Consider the following 26,042-nt stretch of genomic DNA (forward strand, 5'->3'; position numbering starts at 1 on the left):
CGTTCGTAAACCGAAATGTTCGTCAACAGAGACATTCAAAAACTGAGGTACCACTGCACAACATAGAGCTCAAAATAAATCAAAATTGCTGTTTTACTTAAATGTCCTAATAACGATACATTCAGGAATGACTTGTATTTGGCCAAGTTTCATTTCTGTTAAAGGGCTTCATCAGAGAGCCTAACGCACTGATCCCTTGAGTTGGTTACTAAAGAGACAAATAGTATGTGAATGCAAATGAATCAATAGACTGACAGATGGAATAATCTAGAAATTAATGAAGGTTTTAACCAGATTATTCCCACCTACTTAGTGGCAGAAGCCAGAGGCAGGACGAAGCAAAGAATCACTGATGAGAGCGGAGAGAGAATCTAGAGCTGGCCTTTCCAAGCCTGGATCAGTTACGCATGACTCTACCTAGACCTCAGCTACCTGGATACCACACCAGGCTGGTTAGTAGAAGCCTGCAGAAATGGCAAAACCTGCCCTCGAGTGCTGTCATTATAGCACTGCTGGTGGCTCTGGTGTTGGAAATGCAGCCCACTGACTATTGAGACGGACCTGGCAAAGAGTCTTAAACCTAGAAAAATTTCCACCGAAGCACAACAAAATCTTAATGATTAATTAAATAGTAAGTGAAAACCATTAAAAACAGCATGGAGGAACCTGATTTTATTATTTCTTTTCATCTAAGAAGTGATATGTCTATTGCTGTAACAGATTACCCCAAGACTTAGTGGCTTAAAGCAACAAACACTGGCTCACCGTTTCTTAGCTGGGTGCTCCTGGCTTGGCTACAGTCAAGATGTCGGATGAGGAAACTGAGGTACAGAGGTTAAGTAACTTTCCCCAAAACACAGAGCCAGTAAGTGGCGTCCGCCGTACCATAACGTCGCGTGTGAGTATCGGGACTAGGAGCCGGCCGGGAAGGGGAGACGTGCCTGTCCGGTAACAGCTGCTCCCCTCCTTGATCCCCGTAGAACTTGAAGCTTTGCGCCCACTCAGTTGTCCTATAAAGGCAGGAGTTGGCTTTTCCAAACTACAAGGAAGTATCCACACAAGTAAGAGTGAAGAAACCTCCAAACTATATAATATATTCATATGAGCCAAACGGGGGGTAGCAAAGGGAGACACTTCTCTTCTCTGGCCCTGAGCCCCGTGTTTCCCCTCCAGCATTACGGAAAGGTAAGTGCTGTCCCAGTGTTTCAAGCCGCACTGTGGTCAGGTAGGAAACACCGATGGTCTCCAAGTCACTATAGTGGAACGAAGGGTAAATAACATTCCTCTTATTTAAATCTAGTATGAGGTAGAAATAACCAGCTACAATTCTCGAGAAAGTCACAGTTAAATCCTGGAGACAGGCAGTCTAGAACTGAGCCCAGAAATGACTAATCATGCTAGAGGCTACAGCCAACACTGATCATGAGTTTAAGAAATAAACCATAGTCTCAATAGCAAAAAAAAATCTGATTTTAAAATGGGTAAAGGACTTGAATAGACATTTTTCCAAAGAAAATATCAAATGGCCAACAGGTACATGAAAATGCTCTCAACATCACTAATCATCAGGGAAATGCAAATCAAAGCCACAGTGAGATGTCATCTCACACCTATTACAATGGCTGTTATCAAAAACACAAGAAATAAATCTTAGCAAGGATGTAGAGAAAAGGGAACCCTTGGGCACTGTTGGTTGCAATGTAAACTGGTGCAGCCACTGTGGAAAACAGGATGGAGGTTCCTCAAAAAATTAGAAATTAAACTACCGTCTGATCCAGCAATTCCGTCCTGGGTACATAGCCAAAGGAAATGAAACAGGATCTCAGAGAGATATCTGCACCCCCATTTCACTGGGGTATCATTCACAATAGCCAAGATATGGAAACAACCTGAGTGTCAACAGATGAACAGATAAAGATGATGTGATATACACGGAATATTATTTAGCCACGAGAAAGAAGGAAATTCTCACATTTGCAGCAACATGGACGGACCTTGAGGGCATTATGCTAGTGAAATAAACGTGACAGAGATAGAAAAATACTGTATGTTCTCTCTCAGATGTGGAATCTAAAACAGCTGAACTCAGAGAAGTAGAGAGTAGAATGGGAGTTTCCAAGGGCTGGGAATTGGGGGAAATGGAGAGCTTTTGATCAAAGGGTACAACTTCTAACTATGAGTAAGTTCTGGGGATGGACTGTACAGCATGGTGGCTGTAATTAACAATACTGTATTACATACTGGAAAAGAGTGTAGATCTTAAAAGTTGTCACCACAAAAATGGTGATTATGTGGAGATGGAGTTAACGAAGCTTATTTCTCAGTGTACACATGCATCAGATCATTATGTTGTACACCTTAAACCAGGGGTGTCCAAACTTTTTCAACGGTTTTCACCAAGGGCCATATGCAGTAAAATATACAAACAGCCGGGTTTATTTAAGTAAACTAAATATATTTTTGAAATTTGCTGCGGGCCAATTAACAATGGCCCGCGGGCCGCAGTTTGGACACCCCTACCTTAAATTCACAGGTTATATGTCAATATCTCATTAAAGCGGGGCGGGGGGCACATTTGACACATATTAGACTTAAGCATTTTTGAGTCATAGGGCCATACGTCTTTAAAAGGTGTCTTGCCCACATCTTGCCTTCAGGTATGTAGACTATTTCTTGTTTCTCTTATGTTGTTATCTGAGGCCTCTGAAAAAATGGAGAATAGCCTCTGCATAATAATTCTTATGTTGCAAGATTTACCCTTCACCCTTCTACAGCCACAGTAATTATTCCTAACCCACTTATAAGTCTTCCTGACATACAACTGTGCAATCAATCACAAAGAAAAAGGAACTTTAATTTGCATAATATATACGTTTTAGGCTACTAAACACATTATCAACTAAAAGTTTGGTAACATTCTTTAGATGATCTAATGTAAATTTTAACCTAGTAACTAGTTACAACATTCACAATACCTTGAAAAAATGAACTTTGATTTCACAAAGTCTTTTTCAATCATCAGTAGGCCCGTCCAATCCTCATTGGTGAGCATTCACGAAGCACCTATTCTATTCTGTGCATTGCACCATCTCTGATGACTAGCCGACCACCATAACAGACCAAATAGAAGTTTCTCCCAAACCTCTCACAAGTACAGAGGACAGGTTCCCAGGACCATGAGCAAAAGAGTGTTTATATAGAAAATCCAAAGAAATTTACAAAACAATTACTAGAGTTAACAAGTGAAGCTAGCAAGATTGCAGAGCACTCAGTGTGAAAAAACATACTTGGGAATAGACTTGTGAAAAGATGTGTAAGATTTCTATACTCAGAGTCTCAATCTTGCTGACAGAAATTAAAGATCTGACTGCATGAAGAGATACATCATGTTCACGGATTAACGACTCAATATTAGTATTTCAATTCTACCCATTGGTAATACAAATACAACACCATCGAAATGCTAGTGGATAACAACAAAAAAGCAAACAACCAAATTTAAAAACTAAGCAAAGGACTGAATAGACATTTCTCTACTCAATAGTCTCTATTTCTATATTCTCAAAGATATACAAATAGCCAATAAGCACATGAAATATCATTAGTCATCAGGGAAATGCAAATCAAACACACAGTGAGGTACCACTTCACACCCACTAGAATGGCTATAATAAAATTTTCAATTAACAAATGTTGGCCAGGATGTGGAGAAATTGCAACCCTTGTGTGTTGCTGGTGGGAATATACAACGGTGCAGCTGCTGTGGAAAACATTTTGGGAGTTCCTCAAAAAGTTGAACATTGAGTTACCGTATGATCCAGCAATTCTATTGATAGGTATCTACCCAAAAGAACTGAAAGCAGGAATCCAAACAGATATTTGTCCACCTGTGTTTAAAGCAGCATTACTTACAGTGGCCAAAAGGTGGAAGGAACCCAAGTGTCTGAATAAGCCAAATATGCTGTGTGTGGTTATAATCCAGCCATAAAAACAAATGAAATTCTAATGCATACTATAACAGATGAATCTTAAAAACATGCTAAGTAAAATAAACTGGACACAGAAGACTATTGTATTATTCCATTTATATGAATGTCCAGAATAGACAAATCTGTAGAGACAAAATAGAGGTTGTCAGGCTGAAAGGGTTGGGGGTGGGGGGGTTGTTTAATGGGTTTGGAAAGATGATCAAGTTCTGGCAATTGTTGGTGGTGATGGTTACACACTGTGAATGTACTATGGTACTGAATCGTATACTTACAAATGGCTAAAGTAGTCTTTTTTAAGTTACGTAGATTTTATGAAAGTAAACATTTTTAAATTCTAGCAGTTTTTGAAGAAATTGGCAAACTAATTCTGAAATTTATACATAGAAATACAAAGTAACTATAATACCAGAGCAGTCTTGAGAAAGATGAACAAGTTGGAAGCCTTAACACTACTTTATTTCAGACTAACTAGAAAGCTGCATGAATCCACACCGCATGGTGCAGACAAGGACAGACAAATCAGCACAACAGAAAAAGCTCAGAAAGAACCACACACACGTACACAGTCATAACATTTTCAACAAAGGCCCCAAACCAATTCAATGGAGAAAGGAAAGTCTTTTTAACCTAGAATGACTAGATATTCATATAGAAAAAAATAATAATAATAATTAGAAGCTTAAGCACTATCACACACCACATACAAATGTTAATTTGAGATGGATCCTAGACCTAAGTGTAAAAGCTAACAGGATAAAGCTTTTAGTGGAAAACAAAGAAGAGTATCTCCATGACTTGGGGTAGGCACAGGTTTCTGGAGTCACAGCAAGCAAGAACAAGAAAAAAGTTAAAAATTAGGCCTCATCAAAATTAAAGGTTTCTTTCTGTTCCTCAGAAAACACCATAAAGAAAATGGATAGGCAAGCCACAAACTGGGAAAAATAGTCACAAAACCTGTATCTGACAATGGACTGGTATCCAGGGTAAAGAATTCCTGTAACTCAACAATAAAAAAAAGCAATGCCGTCAAGACAATGGAATGTTATTCAGCAATACAAAGAAACGAGCTACCAAACCACAAAAAGATGAAGGAAACGTAAATGCATGTTGCCACGTGAAAAGCCAATCTGCAAAGGCTACACATATATGATTCCAACTATATGACGTTCTGGAAAAGGCAAAACTATGGAGACAGCGAAAAGGGAAGGAGAGAGGGAAGGATGAGTAATAGGTGGAGCACAAAGGACTTTAGGAAACTTCTGTGGGATACTATAGTAGTGGGTCCATGTCATCACACTTTGTCAAATCCCACAGAATATACTGCAGAAGGAATGAACCCTAATGTTACCTATGACTTTATTTAATATGTCACTACTGACATCAATTGTAACAAATGTACCACACGAATACAAGATGTTAACAAGTGGGGGAGGAGGAACTCTACTTTCTGCTCAATTTTTTTCTAAACCTAAAACTGCTAAAAAAATAGATATATATTAAAAAGTCCATTTAAAAAAGAAAGACAAACCAAGCTGTGTTAAATGGGCAAAAGAGTTGTCCAGATACTTCACAAAGGAAATACACATAACGAGCATAAACACATGAAAAGGTTCTTAACGTCATCAGGGAAATGCAAAATGAAACGACAAGATACCATTACTTCCCACCAGAATGGCTAGCATAACATTGCAGACTGACAACACCATAGATTGTGAGGCTGTGGAACCGGACTCTCAGTTATTTGTGGGAGTGCAAAGTGGGTACAATCATTTTGGAAAGAGGTCTGGTGGTTCCTCATAAAACTAAACATTTATATACCTGCCTTGTCACACACCAATACCACTGCTACGTATTTACCAAAGAGAAAAACAAATCCACAAAAAGACTTACACATGAATCTTCATAGCAGTTTTATTCAGAATAGCCAAAAACTGGAAACAGCCCAAGTGCTGTCCAGAATGAATGGACAACTGCCGTTATATTACATTTGGGAATACTACTCAGCAATAAAAGGAACAAGTCACTAATTCATACAATTGGCTGAATCTACGCCAAGTTTCTAGAAGCCTTGCATAAAAGAGTAAAAATTGTGTGACGTCATTTGTATGAAAATCTAAAACAGGGAAAACTAATCCAAGATTTTTTAAAAATCAGGACATTGGTTATGTCTGGGGATGGAGGTGGAGATTGACTAGGAAAGAACATGAGGTTTGCTAATCATGTTCTATATCTTAGGGGTTTAGGGCACATAGATGCACACAATTGTTGAAACTCAGGAGCATGTACTTAGGATTTGTGCATTTCAGTATATAAATTTTACATTAAACATAGAAACTAATATTGACCTCCAGTTAATGATGTGTGTGCTTATGTATTTAGAAGGAAATGCATTAATGTCAGTATTTACTTAGAACTAAACCAAAAACAGGGTGGATGAACGGATGACTAGAGGATGGATAGAGGGATGAATGTGTAGATAGCGATCAAGCAAGTACAGTAAAATGGCTGTTAGGTATACAGGTTTATACTGTAAAAATTATTTAAACATTCCTATAACTTTCATTATAAAATTGAAATTTTTTATAATGGAATATTGGGACCAATAGTTTAAATAAAATCTAAACAGTTTAAATTCTAACATGACAGCCCTACAATAATTTACATAATTAAGACAGGTCAAGAAGCAGATGAAACTAAATAGCAAACCAAACCTGGTCCCCGGCGAGGCTTCCCACCTTACTGATCTCTTCTGGAATCCATTCTGTGCCTTTAACTCTTCTTGGCGGGCGCTCTCATCCTCCTTTGTTAATGAAGATTTAAGTAATAACCGGGAATAGACTTCGGGCCATCCTGTGCCAGGCTTCCTGTGACTATCTGCTTCATCCCACATCACACTACCGAGTTCCAAAAGCACACAGTACTGACGACTGTTCAGCTTGTTGCCAACTATGATTTCTCTGTCACCCTCTTTAGTTTTTTTGTCAAATCATTAATTCAACAAAAAACGATTCTGTGCTTACTATCATCTGCTCTAGTCAGGAGGCTTACAATCTGGTGTGGGAAGCAGAACTATAAACCATTACAGTGTACGGTGAGGTAAAAGACAGGTCAGGCTGCTCTGATAGGAGATGGGGGGGGGGGGGAACAGTGACTTAAGAGAAGGAAGGTCCGTAAAGGGACCATCAGCTGAGTCTTGACCAGTGAGGTGACACTGCAGAGCCCAGGAGAGGAGCACCCCCACCTCGGCTTTTCCCCGGCTTCCCATCCCCTTCCTGTCTCTCTGTCTCCTCCAGTGCCTGAGTCAGGCCTCTCCCCTCAGGACGGCTGACCCCCCAGCCACCAAAAGGACTGGGCTCTGATAGTTAAGAAGCACCAACTAGATGCAGGTGCTAGTGGCTCGTTGTAAGTCAACAGAACAACCCGTAGCCCAACCTGGGCCATTCGAAGCAATCCTCTCCTCTCCCCTCCCTTCCTCTCCTTTGGACTGGAACACACAAACACACATACACTTTGTTAAATTACTATGAAAAAATAAAAGGTGACATACATGCCACTTGCCATCCCACATCCCACACGACCAGTTAAATGACCCCTAAGTTCCTATGTAACCAAGTGGCTAATCCCAGGAGCGGACACCGGCAGGCTGCCCACGTCCACGCGTTTACAGCATCAGAGGCTCAGGTACGAGGCTGCCCTGGGACCAGCTGTCACAGCAGTCATGCTGGCCATGCATTGGTGGCGCCCTGGAATCACAGGCATCTTCTCTCAGGTCACTCTTCAGTCCCTGCAAAGGCAAATCACAAAAGACCTCCGAGCTGCTGCAGTTAGTCTCCATTTACTTTATTTTTTTACAAAATCCAATGAAAGACCGTTGTGCTCATGACTGGAAAAGGGGTGGGGTGGATGGATGTGGCATGGATATCAGAGCTTCCCCCTTCAAAGTGCCATCATTGCACAGCAGGAGCTCCCTGAGCAGGACAAGGCAGGCGGCTACGCAACAGGCTATGCCCCCCGCCGACGCCCCCGCCAGCTGGGGCGCAGGCCACCGCACAGCAGCTGCCGGAGGAGCACAGGCTCAGACGGGGCTGCCCTCGCGGGGAAGCACGTGGCCAGGAGGCCAGGATGTCCGGGCCCTGGGAGCAGACGAGGCAGGTGTTACCTGCAGGTGCCGAAGAAACCCCCGTCGATCTGCAGAGCTGTTCTCCCATTGCGGTGCGTCCCGGGGGTGAGGCGATGGCTGGATGTCCAAGGTGACGGAGCAGCATCAACGGCCTTCTAAGCACAGAGCTGGGCCTCTCCCTTGCAAAAGGCAGCAGCTGTCCTCCAGGAGCACCTAACCAGCGACCTGGAAGAGCTGAGCCCTGCTTCTTGCTACTGAGGAGAGTCCCGTGAGAACACAGCCAGTGTCCCCCAGAGCCTGCCGTGTGGGTTCTTCACGTCAGTGTCCATTCCAGTCCAAACAGTGTCCTCCTAGTTGGAAGTTCTGACATCATAACCGTCCCTGCAGCACACCTGGCTGTTCCCCGCAATCGCTGACCGTTCAGCTCCTCGTGGATCTACCTCCAGCATTCAGGGACCCAGCATTCGGGGACTCCACCAAAGGGGGCCCAACACACTGCTCCTTTCTCACCATGTCCCACTGAAGGTCAATTTATGAGTTCCTCACATTAAAATAAACAAGATAAAACTAGCAGCCACATACAGAGCTCAAAACACCACACTCTTTGGCTTCCCGGAGGGAAGAAGGCTACTGCTCAAAAGAATAAAGTCAGAAGGAAAGGCTGTTAGAAAGTTAGGATGCAGAGTCTGCACCCCTTTGTGAGTTGCTGAGAAGCTTCACTCAGTTCCCTAGGTAGTCGCCTCAGCAGGGGAGTTACAAGATGCCAGTGGGCACGTCTGCAGGGCACGTCCTCTGAGCAGCCCTGGTCCGGTTGCCGATGAGACGTCCCTCAGGTCAAGCAAGCCCTGCAGTGGGTGGTATCTACAGGACAGGGCCTGGCTTCAAGGCAGTCCTGGAAGAAACCCCCGGGCACAGGCAGGTCACAGGACAATGTGCCCCCAAGAAATGGCAGCACAGGGTGTCCAAGTCTGGGGACGACAGAACTGGTTTAAGGCATGTGCATGACCCAGACAGACCTGAACTTTTGTTCAGTCGCAGGAAACACCTACACTCAGCTCCACTGGAAGAAAGGGGGGTCCAGAAAAATGGGAGAAGTCATGGGCTAAATCCCTGCCCAGCGCCACTCACACCTTCTTCTACTGCCACCGCCACCAAAAAAAAAAAAAAAAATTGCTTGTTTCCTTTTCAGCCCAGGGAATAGAAATTTAAACCTGGAGTGGAAAGTTGTAATGTGGGGTGAAAACGCCTGTTAAATTTCAGGCTACATTTGAGCTGAACCTAACAAATACCTTCCCGTTGTTCTGGCACATACCAAGCTTCAAGGGGTCCTGGCACCAACCAGGCATTAGTGATCCAAAAGCTACAGATAACATAGGATGTGGGTTCAGACAAAGGAGGGGGGGAGGTGAATTTCACCAAGGTATTTATCCCAAGGCAGGTGCCTTGCTGTAAGACTTCCCGGCCAGCCGGGTGGGGAGCCACAAAGGACGCTCGCTCGTTCTACGCCACAGAGACACGCCAACCTGCAGACCACTCAGGCCACACCTGCAAGTGCAGCCTGACAGTTTTCCGTTCTCTAACATAAGAGACAACCTTCAGGAAAGCCTGAAGCCAAAGCACATGTTTTTTAGAAGGAGGGCTAGAGAAAGAGCCGTTTGGGAGTGCTGTCTTCAGGTTTCCTTCCTTCCTCATTCTTCTTTCAAACAGGGAAGAGAATGGGAGAGCAAGGACCAGCACTGAGTCCTCAACACCACTGCACCCAGCCCCGGGAAGCTCAGCTGTTCCCAAAGGTCCTCCAGGACTCAAGTGAGAGGAGACGACAAGTTGGTTGGCAACAGAAAGGGGAAAGGAACAAACTGACAGGTCCTGTCTCGTCCAGGGCCCTTAGAGGGCCAGCCCGGCCCTTCCTGGCTTCCGCACACAGATGCCCCTGGGAAGGATGGAGATGACCTTTCAGGATGAGCCAGATACCGTGAGGCTGGATCCATCGCCACCCAAATACACAACATCAGGAGTCTCGGTGGGTCCCTCACTTTGTGAGACAGGCAGGAACTTCAAATAACCCCGCAGTGTGTGTGTGTGTGTGTGTGTACACATATATGTATATATATACACACATATATAAATAAGCCTTGAATGGCAAATCTGAAACTTTTTAAATAATAATAGTTGTTACTGAATTTAAAAACCACAAACCAGCTGTCCTGGGCTTATGAACTGTGTGAGACTCTCCAGAGTCCCCATGTCCTCAGTGTCAGCTATCAGTCAGTGCCCTGTGTAGGGAACCCCAGTGTCCTCTGACCAGGGTTCCAGGCCCAGTGTGGCCAACTTCAAGAGCGAAGCAGCTGTTCCTAGTCTTGCTGCCCCCTCTCCCAGCGGAGGGACGTCCCTGAGGTCCTGCAATGGCTAGGACTTAGGAGCCACTTCCCTCCTCTGCCCCTCCTCGCCCCCAAACCTGCAATGCCCCTAGATGAACTTGAAGCACTTGGTCTTGTCGTGGGGCAGACGGGTCTTGAAGAGCACAGAGTCCACCCTGAACTGCGTGTACAGCAGGGGCATGTAGCCGTACACCTTGACAAAAAAGTTGATACATTTGTGCCGCTCGTGAAAGTGGGAGTCATCATGGGAGAGGGCCTGAGGGCATCCCGGGCATCGGAAAGTCCACCGTGAGGTCACCTGGGGACAGGGAAGGAGAGCGCAGAGTGAGAATTGCGGTGCTGATCCCGACAGAAGTGCCTCCGTCTCCACAGTGACGATGGCTGGTGCCGCGTTCACTCATAGCTGTCGGGCCAGAGCCAGCAGCGCGCTCTGCCTGCCACCGTGTACCTACGTCATCAGTAAGGGTGCGCACCACTCACGGCCTACACGTGCCAGATGCATCACAAGCCTTCAGTGCCTTGTGTCACCTGTCCCAGCAACCCTACTTCTAGTGTTCATCTTGGTCACACAGGAAAATGTAGGCATAAAGCTGTTCATTTCATCAATATTAATAGCAAAATACTGGAAAACTACCCATCAAAGGGGGACTGGTTAATTATAAAGTACTACACATCCATTTCAAAAGATGTTTAAGAAAATCATATTTAAAGACGTGGGAAAATGGTCATATTATAGTTTAGTAGTTATTATGAAATTTCAAGCAATTAGAAAAGTGTGAAGAATAATGTCACAGTTTCACTACCAACAGTGTGGCAGACCAAATAACATAAGAACCCCTCAGCACAGAATACCTGAAAAAGCAGAATATATAAATCGTTTCTTTAAATATATGGCTGAGCTTGTAAGGAAAGAAATGAAATGAAATGTAATGAATGAAATAAAATCCTCAGAGGCCAAAATAAAGAAAAAGCCTGAATCTAATGAGATAGCCAGGAGTGTGGATTCTTTTTCAGGCTGGGGAGGCAAGAGCCGTGAATTCAGATTGGAGACTTTGAAACACTGGGACCCACCGGAAGGCTGTGTGGGCTGGAGGCAGCCCCACAGAGAGATGGTGAGGAAATGTTTCCTGCTCCTTCTCAGCTCTAAGTGGAGAAGGAAACAGCACCTCGGAGAATTTATAACCACAGCTGGCCCTCGCACATCTGAGGCTAGAGTTTCTGTTACTTGTGTCTTGAAAAGCCCCAAGGTGCTCATTTAGCTGAAACGGTCTCAGGTAGGCAGGCAGTGACCCCAGGCACTGCCTGGGAAGAAGCAAATGCAAATCCTCTCAGGTGTAAATTCAGGCCTCAAAGAAACACACAAGCAAAATCCCAAAGAGTATGATCTCACAGTTAAGTCACAAAAAAAGGGAATGAGCCACATGAGGGAGAAATCTGCAGAAACAAACCACAGAATCAGACCCCAAAACACTGCAAAATAGCAGGATTATGAGAGTGACTGACTGTAACAATAAATGTATATCACACTATGATGACATTTTGAAAGGTTTCTTCAAGTTTGATGGAAGAAACAAGGGACTATCAAAAAAGTCCTAGGATACGAAGAAAAAAAAAACAAATAGAATAATGGAAATGAAAAGTATATTGAATTAAATCAGACACTCAACGGATGGGTATGAAGAAAAAATCAGTGATGAAAAGGATACTAAAATGATTACCCAAAATGGAAAATACTGACAAAAAGCTTTCAAAAAAGACAAAAGCAAGGTTAAGAGACATGAAGTGATACTGTACAACTCCATTGATATAAAGTTCGAAACAGGCAAAACTGATCCTGAAACAGAAAAAACACTGACTTCCTGTCATTCTCCCGCCTCCTCTCTCCTTCCTGCTCCCAGAGCTGCGCCTTCTGCCTCCTGGAAGCCCACATCCTCGGACGGGGAGGTGGTGTGGGAGAACCTCCCGCTCTCAGGAAGGCTCCCTCATGAGAGCTCAGGGCCACCTGAGGGCAGATTCCGGAAGCTGGGCGGAACTGCAGGGTCGGGCAGGAGAGGAGGACAGGACCGGCCGCAGTAGTGACCACAGCAGACACATCCGTCTCCCCTCCTTCCCCCCTCCCCTGCGTCCGAAATGGGGCTTTGGAACCTTTCACCCGCTACGCCCCGTTCTGTTCAAGCTCACTTGTGCAACACGTTTTGTATTTATCCCTGTTTACTGAAGACCAAAACCTGGCTTGGAGGCAGCCAACATGTATCTCTTCTCTAACCTGTCCAGTTAGTGGGAATTTTGGTAAGAGACTTGCAGGGCGTAGATCAGTCTGGGGTTTTTAGGCCAGTGGTCCCCCCAGGTCCAGAGCCTCCCTTAGGGCCTTCATCGGGGAAGCAGGTGCAATCTCTCTGGCCTCATTCCACGTGTTCAGCCTGTGCCCTGGGCGTGAACTAGTTACCCAGACCAGCAGGGAGATGGCCGTGCACCAGCCAGCCCTTCTGCCCCGGAGAAGCATGGAATGGGGTCCAAGAATGTGGGAACCATGAGTTGAGAGCACAGGGTTTACTCATGTATGGCTCTTTGTTGTATTCTGTTATTATTCTGCTACATGACATCCTAGTTTTTTGAGCAAAAACTAAGGCAATCCAAATAAAGGATGGACTTTGGTAATATAATGTATCAATATCGGTTCATTAATTAGGATATATGTACCATACTGATGTACGATGTCAGTAACGGGAAACCATGCAGTAATACGGGAATGCTGTATTATCTTCACAGGTTTTCTGTAAATCTAAATCTACTTTAATACAAAAAATTTATTTTAGGGGAGGGGAGGGGGTTATCACTGTGTGAGGGATATAAATGATAAATGTCTAACTATTACATTGTTTTGTACACCTAAAACTAATCAAACAAGTTTTAAAAAAAAAAGTTTAAAACAATTTATTTTAAAAGACATAGCGTTTATGGATGCATACATAGGTGTATGCAAAAGTATAAAGAAAAACTATGAAGTGGATACCACTAAAGGCATGACAGTGAGTGTATTAGTTTCCTAGGGCTGCTTAACAAATTACCATAAACTTAGTGACTTAATAAAAAAACAAAAATGTATTCTTGCACAGTTCTGGAGGCTACAGGACTGAAATCAGGGTGTCAGCACGTTCCTCCTCTCTCTGACGTCTCTAGGGAACAATCTGTTCCAGGCCTGTGTTGCCAGCCATCCTTGGCTTGTAATGATTGCTGATATAGCAATAGTTATCATATTACATAATTAGAGTACAATATTATGTCTATGTTCATTATACTATGCATTAGATCTCTATGGCTTATTTACTACTCATTATAAGTTTATACCCTTAAACATCAATCTTACCTCCCTCCAAATCCTTATTCGGAATAAAGACTCTAGAATTTACATTCTAGATCATGCACCTTCTTGAAAAGATAACATTACATTATTCAAAGCAACAATCTAAACTTGAAGTATTTAAAGCAAAAATATCTTACTATTTTAAAACATAAAATAGTATATATACCTGATGCTATTAAAATTAGGTAAATTAATAAAAACTTTTAGTTCAAATTGGTTCTATACTATGAAATACGTAATTGGATTCAGAATTTGAAGAAACTAACTCAGAACTTGAAGACATTCTTAATCTATTGAGCCTGAGCCTTTGATTTTAAAAACTGAATTCCTCTTATATTCACGTAAGACTGAGAAAATTCACAGAGAATACTTATTTCTCAAGTTTTTACTTGGTAAGAATCATGTATACCATGTGTGAATTATTTCCATCTCGCTCTGAAGAGATGGTTTAGCTAATGAACACTGGCCTATTAATATAGCAGACAACCAACACTTAATGAAGATGAAAACTTCATCATGTCTGTAACAGTAGGGTGACTGATAATATTATTAGGTAACTAATCACTCAGAGACTTTAAACTTTCATGGATGTCTTTTGATCTACTAAGGAGGTATAAATGGAAGCATACATGTTGGCTGAAGTCCAGTCCCTGGGCACCTAAGAAAGGATAAATGAAGAATAGAAAATTGCACCAATCGTTAATTGCTTTCTAAGACCTTGCCTCCCTAACCTTCAAGTTTTCAAAGAAGTCTGCTTTTCATTGTTTAATATCAGATCTACCACTGTACCTGGAAAATGTACTATTTTTATCGAAATAATTGTGACTATTATCATTCAGGGTTAAAAAAAAAATCCACACAATATGATGCATTATTTTGCTAATTATTCTTGTTTTGTACTGCTTTAGCAGAAGGCTGAGGAATACAGGAAACTGTAGAGTAATCGGGAGTTAAGTTATAACCCTGCGCCATACTTGAGAAAAGGTTTGATTAGGTATAAACAGATGCACAAAGCCCCCAAATGCTTTCCGATCTCTGTTAGGCTTTATTGCATAAGACCAATCGGCTTCCCACTAAAGGTCTGATTTGATTATCGTTATTACTGCGGGCTAGTGGCTACTTAGTCTAGAACTTACCTTCAAAATAGAAGAATGACATATGCACTCGATTATCATTTATTCGTGGCACTACAGATATCCATAAAGATATACTTATTATTTTATAAAATTACATAATAGGTCTTTTAACAATAATGAAAACAAGACCTGAATTCTTTTGTTCACCTCTGTAAGGACATCAGGTGTGATTCCATAACATAAATACCGACAGCATAGCCAATGAACACTATTACTATGAACTGACACCAGATTCTCTAGTATTAATAGTTGCAAGGCCCTTACCGGGCCTTCCCCAACCCTCCCCAGGAGAGCTTTCACTTTTCTGAACCTGCAGTGATGACAGGAAGGGTGATGGAACTGTCTTTCTGTGCACTCAGTACGAAATTGGTATCTTCTGGTGAAATCTATTCAGCAAGTCAAAGACAAAAACAAAACTCAAATTTCTAGAATTCTGAGGGCACCTTTATTTTTGTTTTGGAGTCAATACCTTATACAGTATTCACTTATTTGTCAGGCACTATTCTCAGAGATCTACAGAAATTAACTCAGAAATTCTTAAACTTTTTGTGCCATGGACTTCCTGCCACTCTGGTCTGGCAATCTGGTGAAGCCTGCAGACTCCACCAGTGTTTTGAATGCATATAATAAAGTACAAGAGATTACGAAGGAAACACGTTACACTGAAATACAGTAATACCTGTGCTCTTTTATCAACGCATTAAGCAACAAGATCTAGGAGAAAGTTAATAACCACCAAAATTTCACAGCAGTGATGAATACAAATGATACTTTGAAATGTGGCCACAAATGCAATGTGATATCAGGACTGCTGGTGACAAAATAGTTACTGCAAATGCTCTCAGGAATTGCAGCCTGTTTCATAACTGAGAGAAATGCTAAATTCCAGTTAGAGATTAGTAACAATTAAAGATGTAACATTTTTCCCATGCAATTTCCAAACACAGAATTCTATCGCCTTAGGACTGAAGAGTCACTGTATTAACAACTCATTTAACCCTAAGACAACCCTATACGGTTGATGGTCTCATTACCCCCATTTTACAGATGAGGACATGGAGGCAGGGTTACATACTGCACGACTGCAAACTAAGTGAACTAAGTGTGCATGCACCACTGTCCCGTCGGTGGTGGAACCCTCACCTTGATGGGGGGTTTCCGCGTGATGTGGGAGACGAGGAAGTTCATGGCAATGTCCTCACAGTTGATGTATTCATCCACCATGTCTCGGATGGCCTGGGGCATCACGTAAGAATACAGGTAGGCATAATACTGTCAGGGGTGGAGAAAGAATCACACTCTGTTAGAGGACACAGTTCTTCGGCATTCAGCAAAAATATGCACGGATCTAGGAGCTGTTAGGAAGCTGGGGGTGGGGTGGCAATCGCTGGCATTTAGGGAGTTCGGCCAGGGATGCTCAGCACCCTCCGAGGTGGATCTCCGGCAGTGAGGAATTCTCCCATCCAGTCTGCCTTTATCAACCCCTCTGAGAATCCGAATTTCTTTTAATCTCCTGGTACCTCAGTGATTTTGCAACAATGTAAAGATTGATCAAATGAGGTCAGACACTGATTCAGTTGAACAACATTCTATCTCTGACAGTGGCAATAAGGGATCGCCTGGTTATCGTCTCAGACTTCTCAGCAACTCACTGAAACATCCTTCAGTGCCTCACAGATTCCAGAATCTGATCACTTGTCACCGTCACCACAGGTGACTCCCTGCTCCGAGCCGCCATTCTCTCTTCACTGGACTATTCCTAGTTAGCCACATAGTCTCCTTGCTGCCGTACTGTCTTCTGTGTAGTCTTCTCAGCACAGCAAAGCCATCATGTTAAAACACAAGGTCAACCGAACGTGTCACTCCTTTATTCTAAACTCAGTGGCTTCCCATCTCACTCAGAATAAAAACCTAAGTTCTCAAATGTCCTGCAAGGCCCACAAAGCGGTGTGCTGAAGCTGGCTCACACCCGCTAATAAATGCTGATTTTCTAGAATTCTGTGAAACTCTTTAGGAATTTTTTGAGCCGGTTATGAAAAATAGCCAATACTAAAATTATACTCACATAAACTTAAAATTAAAATTGAATGTTATTTTCAAAAATAACACCTAAATCTCATCAACTTACTAATTTGTTACATATTACTATTATTTTACTGTTATCTTGAGGTTCTTTATGTCTATCATATCCATATGGTGAAAATACCAGCCATAACACTACGTAACTGACTGTCTCTTCCCAATTCCATGTTTAGCTACTCATGTTGATAACTTAAAATCAGCCACAGAAGAATATTTACACCATAGGATGGGCAAATACTATAAAACAGGACACTTGTTAACTGTGATGTGTTGCCAATATGCTGATAATGAATGAAAAGGTCAGATGCCCAATAAAACTGATTTACATATTTTATTACCGTAAATAGTGGAATCTATAATGATCATAAAATTGTTGTAGCACACAGTGGTTTGCAGGTTATCTTGAGGCAAAGTACTTATGCGATGGTGAACTTAGAAGTGAATTATAGCTGTCCAGTCAAGATGGCGAAGTAGGTAAACGCTGTGCTCACGTCCTCTCATAACCACATCAAAATTACAACTAAACTACAGAACAACCATCACTGAGAATCGCCTTAAGTCTAGCCGAACCAAAGCCCTACAACTAAGGACATACAGAAGAAGGTCCCTTGAGACTGGTAGGAGGGGCAGAGATGCAGAACAGGCTGGTCCCACACCCACATGTGACCATTAAAAATTGGGAGCGTTAGCTCAGCTGTGGATGTCGTCCCCCCCACCCCCGGAGGAGCGAGGGGTCCCATCCCCACACTCCAGTGCTGGGGAGAAGAGTCTCCATAACTTCTAGCTGTGAAAAGCAGCGGAGATTGTGTCTGAGTGAGACAACAGCGGCTGCAGCCCAGGCGTTCCTCATCAAGAGCCTGCGCACGGACTCCCTTGCTCTGAGCTCCAGCGCTGGGGCAGCAGCTCGAAAGATGCCAGGGACATACGGGTAGAAACTGAGCTATCTGGCTTCAGGGCAAGGGCTGGAGAAGCAGCTTTCTCTCGGATGCAGGAGCTGGTGGAAGCCATTATTTCTTTGTTGCGCCCTTCCCCTTCCCATTGTGCAGATGCCATATCTGAGTTTCCATCAACCTGGCTAACACTGTTCATTTGCCCTGACCTGGTGATTCCCGGAGACCCCGCCTGACCCAAAGTTTGGATGTTAACCCAAGCCACTTGCAGTGGCTTTTCCGTACAGACAGCCTGTCTTGGCTCATACTACAGACTTTCCTAAAATCTCTCAAAGGTTCACAAAACCCATACAAGCAGCACCTGGTTTCTGTGTGCCCCATACCTCTTGCTGAGCAGCCCTAAGACTGGCACAAGCCACAGCCGGTCTCAGTTTGCAGCTGGGCCTCTTGAGGCACCTACAAGCCCAGGACAGGTGGATTGCTTTGTGGCTCACACTAGGCAGGGCACAGGTTGTAGCTGAACTTGGCCTGTGATGGAGCCCTTCCCAGGAGGCCCTGTGAATGGGCACACCCATAAGGCATCTTTGGACCAAGCCAGAGCATCACCCAGCAGCCTTCAAGGACAGCACACCCTATTCAACAGACTGGGCAGGTGCCAGAGCCCTGCTAAAGCGAATCCTGCTCTGTAGGGTCAGCCCCTGCACAGCAGCTCCTCCACTGTGGTCACAGCCAGTCCTCACAACCAGTGAGCCTGAGGGTCAGTCCCTCCCATTGGCATCATAGAAGATGGAAATTCTAGTCAGTTTTAACAAAATGCTACCAAATTGGTGGATGAGTATCATGACTTAGTAAGCAATAAGGGATTTCACCAGGGATAGTGATTAAAACCAAATATCAAAAATAAGCTTAATTTAGAAAAAGGACCTCTGACTTACCATAACACACAGTGTCAAATCAAGATTTTCAAAAATAATAAAGCATATTCAATCACATTGCTTTCATTAAAATTTAAGGACTTAGTGAGAATATTACTTTAAAACTTCATTCTACCTTTATCTCAACCTTATAAAAATTTCTAGAAGTACAGCAGTACACATATCTAAATATAATTTATAAATAATATGTACGCATATTTGCGAGGTACAAGTTCAAAAATTTTTATTGATAGGCACTTACAATGAAAACGTGATTGCTCCAGATTAGGGAATGACCTACTTAATTGCTTTCAAGAACCAAACAAGTAAGACAAAGTGACACTTTTTTTAAAAATGGGTGTAGGAAAAATAAAGAGTCGTGGGGCAAATAAGCACAAACATGCCCACTTCCAGGGAACAGTGACCACAGCTCCAGCCTGCTGGTGCCAGGCAAAAACACTGCCCCAGTATGACCTAATCTTCATTTTCATTAAGGTCCAGGACTCGTAAAATCCTCTGGTTCTTAAAGCCTGGCAGTGTATGAAACAGTACTGGGGGCTAAATAAACATTTCTGTAAGCCCGGAAAGTTTAAGAGCTGCTAGTTTGTAACCTCTGCTCTAGCTTTTCAAATAGAAGAAAACCTAACTTTTATTAAGTAAATGATTTATTACTTGAAAGTAAAGGGATCTACGGAAACTTTTAAAAAGCAATCAGAGAATTTGAGAAAGCATGTTTCAAAAGAAAAGCAAATTCTCAAGGTCTGAGTGTACACTGCTAAAATTGGTGGCTCTTTCTCAGATGTGAAAATAACTGACTCTTAATTAGGTTTGCTGCCTCAGCCAGATCCTCTCTAACCCTACTTACAATCCTCAGCCCAACCACAGCCCATCCAAGCTTGGAAAATAAGCACAGGGCAAGGTTCAAGAACGGGATGATCATATCAGCTTCACACATTACATTTTAAAAAGAAAAGCAAAAGCTGAAAGTTTAATGACTTCTTAGGCTGGTTCAAAACGTCCCTAGTAAGATGATTTTCAAGGTTCTATTTGAGATGCCTTGCAAGATGCCACCATCTGAAATATGAACTATATGAGGGACAAAAGATTTGAGGGAGTTGGGTGGGGTGAGATGATGAGCTTTGGGGCAGGGGGAAGGGGGGGGAATTCAGTTTGAAGTACCACAGGGACATGCAGGCATGTCCTGAAAACAATATACAAGCACAGATATCAGGGAAGGGCCAAAACTAGAATATAGATACAGAAATCATCAACTTGTAGGTGCTGAGAAAAGCCACAAGACCTTGAAAGTATGAGAGAACATCTAAGGAAAACACAAAGTAAGAAGAGCGTTAGATAGAAGCTAACACCCTGGGACACGTCAGCATTTACGGGGAAGACAGTGTGGGGGGGGGTCTCCTACAAGGGCAATGACGATGCCAAGAATGACGGGCCGTGGCAAGCGATCAGGACGATGGGCCAGGTGCCCACATCCCTCATGAACGTGAGGGAATGGTTACAGGGTTGGTAGCTGGCAACAAGACAGGTGCCATGAGCCTCAAATAAGAGTTTATATAACAGCTGAGAATTATGTCATTGGTAAGCAATGAAGAGAGTTCTGGACACCTTCCCTGCTCAAAAGTACAAATCTGGGGAAATGAGTAGCCTCGATTCTGGTTCATGGAAGAAATACAGGCCGGGCTAAAGACGAAAGTCAGGTTTTAATCAGGTCAAAGAGGCAGATGAGGTGCCCTGTGAAGTGGGGGTGGAAGCGAGTGGCTACCTCAGAACAGGGACCCTGAGAGCGCAGAGGAAGACTAGAGAGAGCAGACACAGAGCAGCACCATCCAACAGAAACAGAACGTGAGTCACGTGTGTCATTTTCAATTTTCTAGAAGCCACATTTTTAAAAGCAAAAGAAACAGTAATATTCATTAGTGATATATTTTACCTAACCCAGTGTATCCAAAATAATTGCATATCAATATAAAAAAAATGACCGATAGTTTACATTCTTCCTTTCATGCTAAGTTTTCAAAATCTAGCGCAGTGTGTACTTTACTTACGGCACATCTCAGTACTGACCACACACAGGTCAAGTGCTCAGTGGCCACATATGGCCAGTGGCTACTCTATAGAACAGACATAGAATAGTTTAGTGGTAACAGTACAGGAGAAGATTAACAACTGGAGGGGTTTACAGTTTGGATAATCAATGAAGATCAGGATGTGAGGCATGATGAAAGTTACAAGCTCTAAGGAATCAAACAGAACGTACAGACCCACAGCAGACAGGCTTACAGTGGAGCTTGGCACAGTGGTGGGTAGCCTGAGTCCAAGAGCACCAGTGTCAGCCTTCCAGGGACCAGGCCACATCTGGAATGGCAATATTGAAACTGGATGGTAGTTTAGCCCAGCGCTCTCAGTTTTACAGAGGGACAGCTAATGCCCAGAAAGATGGACGATTTTCCTAATGGCCTACATGCAATTGTACAGGCATCCTTCTCATCCGGACGTTTTATTCCACAGTTGCTCTAAGTATCTTGATCCCGGTCTTCAAAATTAGCAATAACTTACTTCTAGCATAGAAGGGATACATAAGAAGCACGAGGCAAGCTAACTTCAGGGTAGCATTCACTGCTACACAAAGGCTCAACTCGCACCAAGTTCATGCCATTCTTACCCAAAGTTTTCTTACCTTGTGAAAGAAGGCAGCGCCTGTCAGCACCATGGACAGCTCACAGGAGTAGTTGGAGTTGTAGAGCCAGGACTGATGAGGGATGTCCCACGCATGGTACCGGCCAGGGAAACCCACAATGCGGTCCCGTGCTTCTCTCCACACCCTTTAGAAACACAAGTACATGCACACACCTCAGTACAAAGCCTTAAGATTATCAGAAACTTTTAAAATTACTGTCTGTACCTTGTGGGCTCTGGCCCTTAGGCTGTGACTTCTTTCTTTCTCCTTTTTTTTTTTTTAAATAACAAAATAAGTCATAAGCCAAAGAGGATAAAAACAAATAAAGAGTGTCACGTGTAGCTTCCTTAATAAGCACCTGCTTATTGTTCCTCAACTCCTGGCAGCCAGCACCCCTCAGCCCTTACAGACAGACCAAGCTCCAGAGTGGAGTGTGTGCTGCAATCGGCTAAGGAGCAGGAAGAAGATAGCAATCTTTATTTCCATTTATTTTTAATCTTATTTAATTTCTTAAGAAATTGTTTTTAATGAGCATGATACATTAGTACAATAGGATTTGTATATGATTTACGCATACTGCATACTTAACTTCTCTTTTACTGAGAGGGTATACCATAAAAGAAGCTTAGGGACCACTGCTCTAACCACAGGAGACGCCTGGAGTAAGCTGCAACAGCCTTAATTCCTGATTGGAGCAGAGCTGAGGGAGAAACCTGAACCATGAAAAGAAGAGGTCTACAGGACCATACAAATGACAGATTTCATAAACGCAAGAAACAAACTGAGAATTCAGTATGTTTCCAGGATAAACTTATAGGTAAGGTAGAGCACATAAAATCAGTTCCCCAGCTTCCCAGGATAAAATCGTAGAGCTGCAAGCATTTCTGCTCCACAGACCCGACAGCGCTGTAGAAGTGCTTCAGGAGTCCTGTAAACATTGCACCATCACCTCCCCACTCCACCCCATCCCCAAACGGGGATTTAAACTACCTGAGAAACTCCCTCATCGCTTCTATGGAACTGCAAGTCCTAAAACACATGATTTCATTTCAAAAGAGTTCCTCTCGCATTAAGTTTGAAAGTATGTAATCTAGTCCATTAGATGAGAAACCACAACTTCTATTCACAACATTAACAGCCTATTCTAGATGGGCTTTCTGCCACCTCCTACCCAAATCCTTACCTCTATCTTAATTTATCTCCTAAAACTGACTCCGAATTACTAACCTAAAATGCTGTAAGACGTTTTCATAATATGTCATATCTAGGATGTAAGGATTGCTAGTAAGTACCACTGGCATAACCAAATGTTATATCAACACTCCTAAAAATTCTGATTCTAGGGGCCGGCCCGGTGGCTCAGGCGGTTAGAGCTCCTTGCTCCTAACTCCAAAGGCTGCCGGTTCGATTCCCACATGGGCCAGTGGCCTCTCAACCACAAGGCTGCCAGTTCGATTCCTCGAGTCCCGCAAGGGATGGTGGGCAGCGCCCCCTGCAACTAAGATTGAACACGGCACCTTGAGCTGAGCTGCCTCCCGGATGGCTCAGTTGGTTGGAGCGCGTCCTCTCAACCACAAGGTTGCCAGTTCGACTCCCGCAAGGGATGGTGGGCTGTGCCTCCTGCAACTAGCAACGGCAACTGGACCTGGAGGTGAGCTGCACCCTCCACAACTAAGACTGAAAGGACAACTTGAAGCTGAACGGGGCCCCCTCCACAACTAAGATTGAAAGGACAACAACTTGACTTGGAAAAAAGTCCTGGAAGTACACACTGTTCCCAAATAAAGTCCTGTTCCCCTTCCCCAATAAAATCTTAAAAAAAAAAAAAAAAAAAAATGTCTGATTCCAGGCATTCTTCAAATGCCTATTGCTCCTACTGGTCCTGAAATAGCAGAAGAAAGAAAGGAAAACTGAATATTTCAATCACCTGTTTTGGCTGATTTAAGTCACTATAATACAGATAGTTCTTAATAAAGCAAAATCTCATTTGCTGCACAGTATCAAAAGGTAACATATCTAATTTGTTAAAGGCTGTCAACCATGAAATGGTTGACAGGGTGTTAATTATCTATTACGTAAATAATAAAGAAAAAAATCAATGTGGAATTACTGGTACAAGATAAACTCAACTTAAATAAAGGCTTAAATAAATTCCTGGGATGATGCATCAAGAGTTTTAGATAGTATGGTCTAGATGGATATTGGAAAGTCAGGCATTTAAAAATATCGATTATATTTGCATTTAAAAGGGTTACACAGAATCATTTCCATAACATTATATTCAAACGTATGCTGCACTAAATATTTTTAATCTATGTGCTGCATCATAGATCATGCTTTGGCATACCTTCCCTTTAATGAATTATTCTTTAACTGTATTAAAAGTATAATTAACTACCTATACACTACGTTAAGGGAAAAGTTTCAAAGGTAATTTCATAGCTCAAACTTAAAAACAAAGAAAATTCACTGGATAAACATAACTTCACCAACTAAAGAGAAATTTTTAAATAATGAAATCAAGATACTATTCCACAAAGAATCTGAATCATGACTAATATGCTGTTAATATTTCTAATTTAAATACTATCACCTTTGAAATAAGTGCATGAATTCTACATTTTTGTGGTATGAACTATGGCACATTATTTACCACATTTCCATATTAGATATTCAGTTAAGTAAAAAAAAAAAAAAAAAAAGTGTGTGTGTGTACGAGGTCAAACAATTAAGTTCGTGAACTAATCCTAGAAAAACTGCTACATACCTCACTGCTGAATATCAACAGTCACCTTCAAAGTACTCCCCTTGGGAAGCTATGCACCATTGCCAGTGCCTAGTCCACCCTTCAAAGCAATTTTAGAACTCTTTTTCTGGAATGGTCATCAGAGCTGTCATCGTATTACCCTTGATGTCCTGAATGTCATCAAAATGCCTTCCTTTCAATATTTCCTTTATCTTTGGGTAAAGAAAGAAGTCATTGGGGGCCAGATCAAGTAAGTAGGGAAGGTGTTCTAATACAGTGATTTGTTTACTGGCTGAAAACTCCCTCACAGACAGTGAGCTGGTACATTGTCGTGATGCAAGAGCCATGAATTGTTGGCAAAAAGTTCAGGTCGTTTTCATTTAACTTTTTCACGGAGCCTTTTCAGTACTTCCAAATAGTAAACCTGGTTAACTGTTTGTCCAGTTGGTACAAATTCAGAATGAATAATCCCTCCTGGTATCAGAAAAAGTTAGCAACATCGTTGCAACAAGTTCATGAAATTAATTGTCACAACTTGTATGTGGCCTTTCATGACTGACTGCTTTCACTTGGCCCATTTTCAAGGCTCACCCGTGTCGTAGCATGGAGCAGTACTTATTCCTTTTTATTACCAAATAATATTCCATTGTATGGATACATTTCATTTTGCTTATCCATCAGTTGGTGAGTGTTTGGGTGGTTTACACTTCTTTTGTTTTTGTTTCTTTGACAACTGATTTTTTTTGTGTATGGCAAACAGATGTAACCTAAAACTTACATTTTAACATTAAGTATACAGTTCAGTGGCATTAAGTACACTCACATTGTTGTACAACTACCACTCATCCTTCTCCAGAACTTTTTCATCTTCCCAAACTGAAACTCTGTACCCATCAAACACTAACTCCCACTCCTGCCTTCCTCCAGCCCCTGGCAGCCACCGTTCTACTTTCTGTCTCTGAATTTTACTTATGCCTCATGCAAGTAAAACCGTATCATATTTATTCTTTTGTGTTGTTTATACTTATTGGTTATTATAAACAATGCTGCTGTGTACATTCATGCGTTGCTTTCTGTATGGATATATGTTTTCAATTCTCTTGGGTCCCCTTTACCTGTTCCTTAAGAACACGTTTGCCTCATTTTTTGCTACATGAGCTGAAGTCAGCCAAGATCTATGTTACCTTTTGCCAAAAGGAGGAATTTTTGTCATACCTGCCCTTTCCTTTTGAACCTAGGTCTGTTTCATTCCCATTCAGGTGAAATAAGAAAATTGGGGAGATTAATAAAACTTAGATCAGGGTGATAAAATGTTAGGATGTACAGCCAGAGATAATTCATAAGTTCTAATAACTAGAGGCTAAACCTCAAATTTCCAATGATTGTAAAGAAAGATGTTAAAAGGCTTTCCATTATTCTCTCACCAGAAATCTGTTGACAAATGGAAAGGTCAAAAGTCTTCCAAAATCAAGAACCATAGAAAACAGCAAATGACAGCTATCTTAATAAACTCCAAACTCATCAAAGCAGGACTCCTTATCTAAATCATTCTTGGGATCTAGAGGTGACTAGCAATTCACCTGTTAACATCCCCTGCCTCTGGTCACAGCTCCGAGTCCTTTCGCATGCTCTAAACTGCACGTGCTATGTCAGAAATACACCGCCCGCCCCCCCCACCCCCCAACAGCGACAACTGTGATGGCCAAGACCATTTGTGGAATCAGCACA

At 42.5% G+C, this 26,042-nt stretch overlaps 1 protein-coding gene across 22 annotated transcripts in view; it reads right to left on the reverse strand.

Annotated features, from left to right (window-relative positions):
- The window catches only part of EXTL3 (exostosin like glycosyltransferase 3), a 114,968-nt gene that overhangs the window by 4,653 nt on the left and 84,273 nt on the right, over positions 1-26,042 (reverse strand). For 15 of the 22 annotated variants that reach the window (XR_012498148.1, XR_012498157.1, XR_012498156.1 and 12 more), the window contains 4 exons: positions 21,569-21,713; positions 16,131-16,259; positions 8,149-10,785; positions 766-7,773 (listed from right to left, as the gene is read on the reverse strand). Coding sequence is in view for 4 of the 22 variants with exons in the window: in XM_019733110.2 (XP_019588669.1) it covers positions 10,576-10,785; positions 16,131-16,259; positions 21,569-21,713 (484 nt within the window). In the remaining 18 variants the exon portion in view is untranslated. Of the gene's footprint in view, positions 1-765; positions 7,774-7,808; positions 10,786-16,130; positions 16,260-21,568; positions 21,714-26,042 lie in introns of those variants that run through there. The other 7 variants (XM_019733110.2, XM_019733112.2, XM_019733113.2 and 4 more) reach the window with 4 other exon arrangements.

This window comes from Rhinolophus sinicus, linkage group LG07 (assembly GCF_036562045.2).
Source record: "Rhinolophus sinicus isolate RSC01 linkage group LG07, ASM3656204v1, whole genome shotgun sequence".
Lineage (NCBI taxonomy): Eukaryota > Metazoa > Chordata > Mammalia > Chiroptera > Rhinolophidae > Rhinolophus > Rhinolophus sinicus.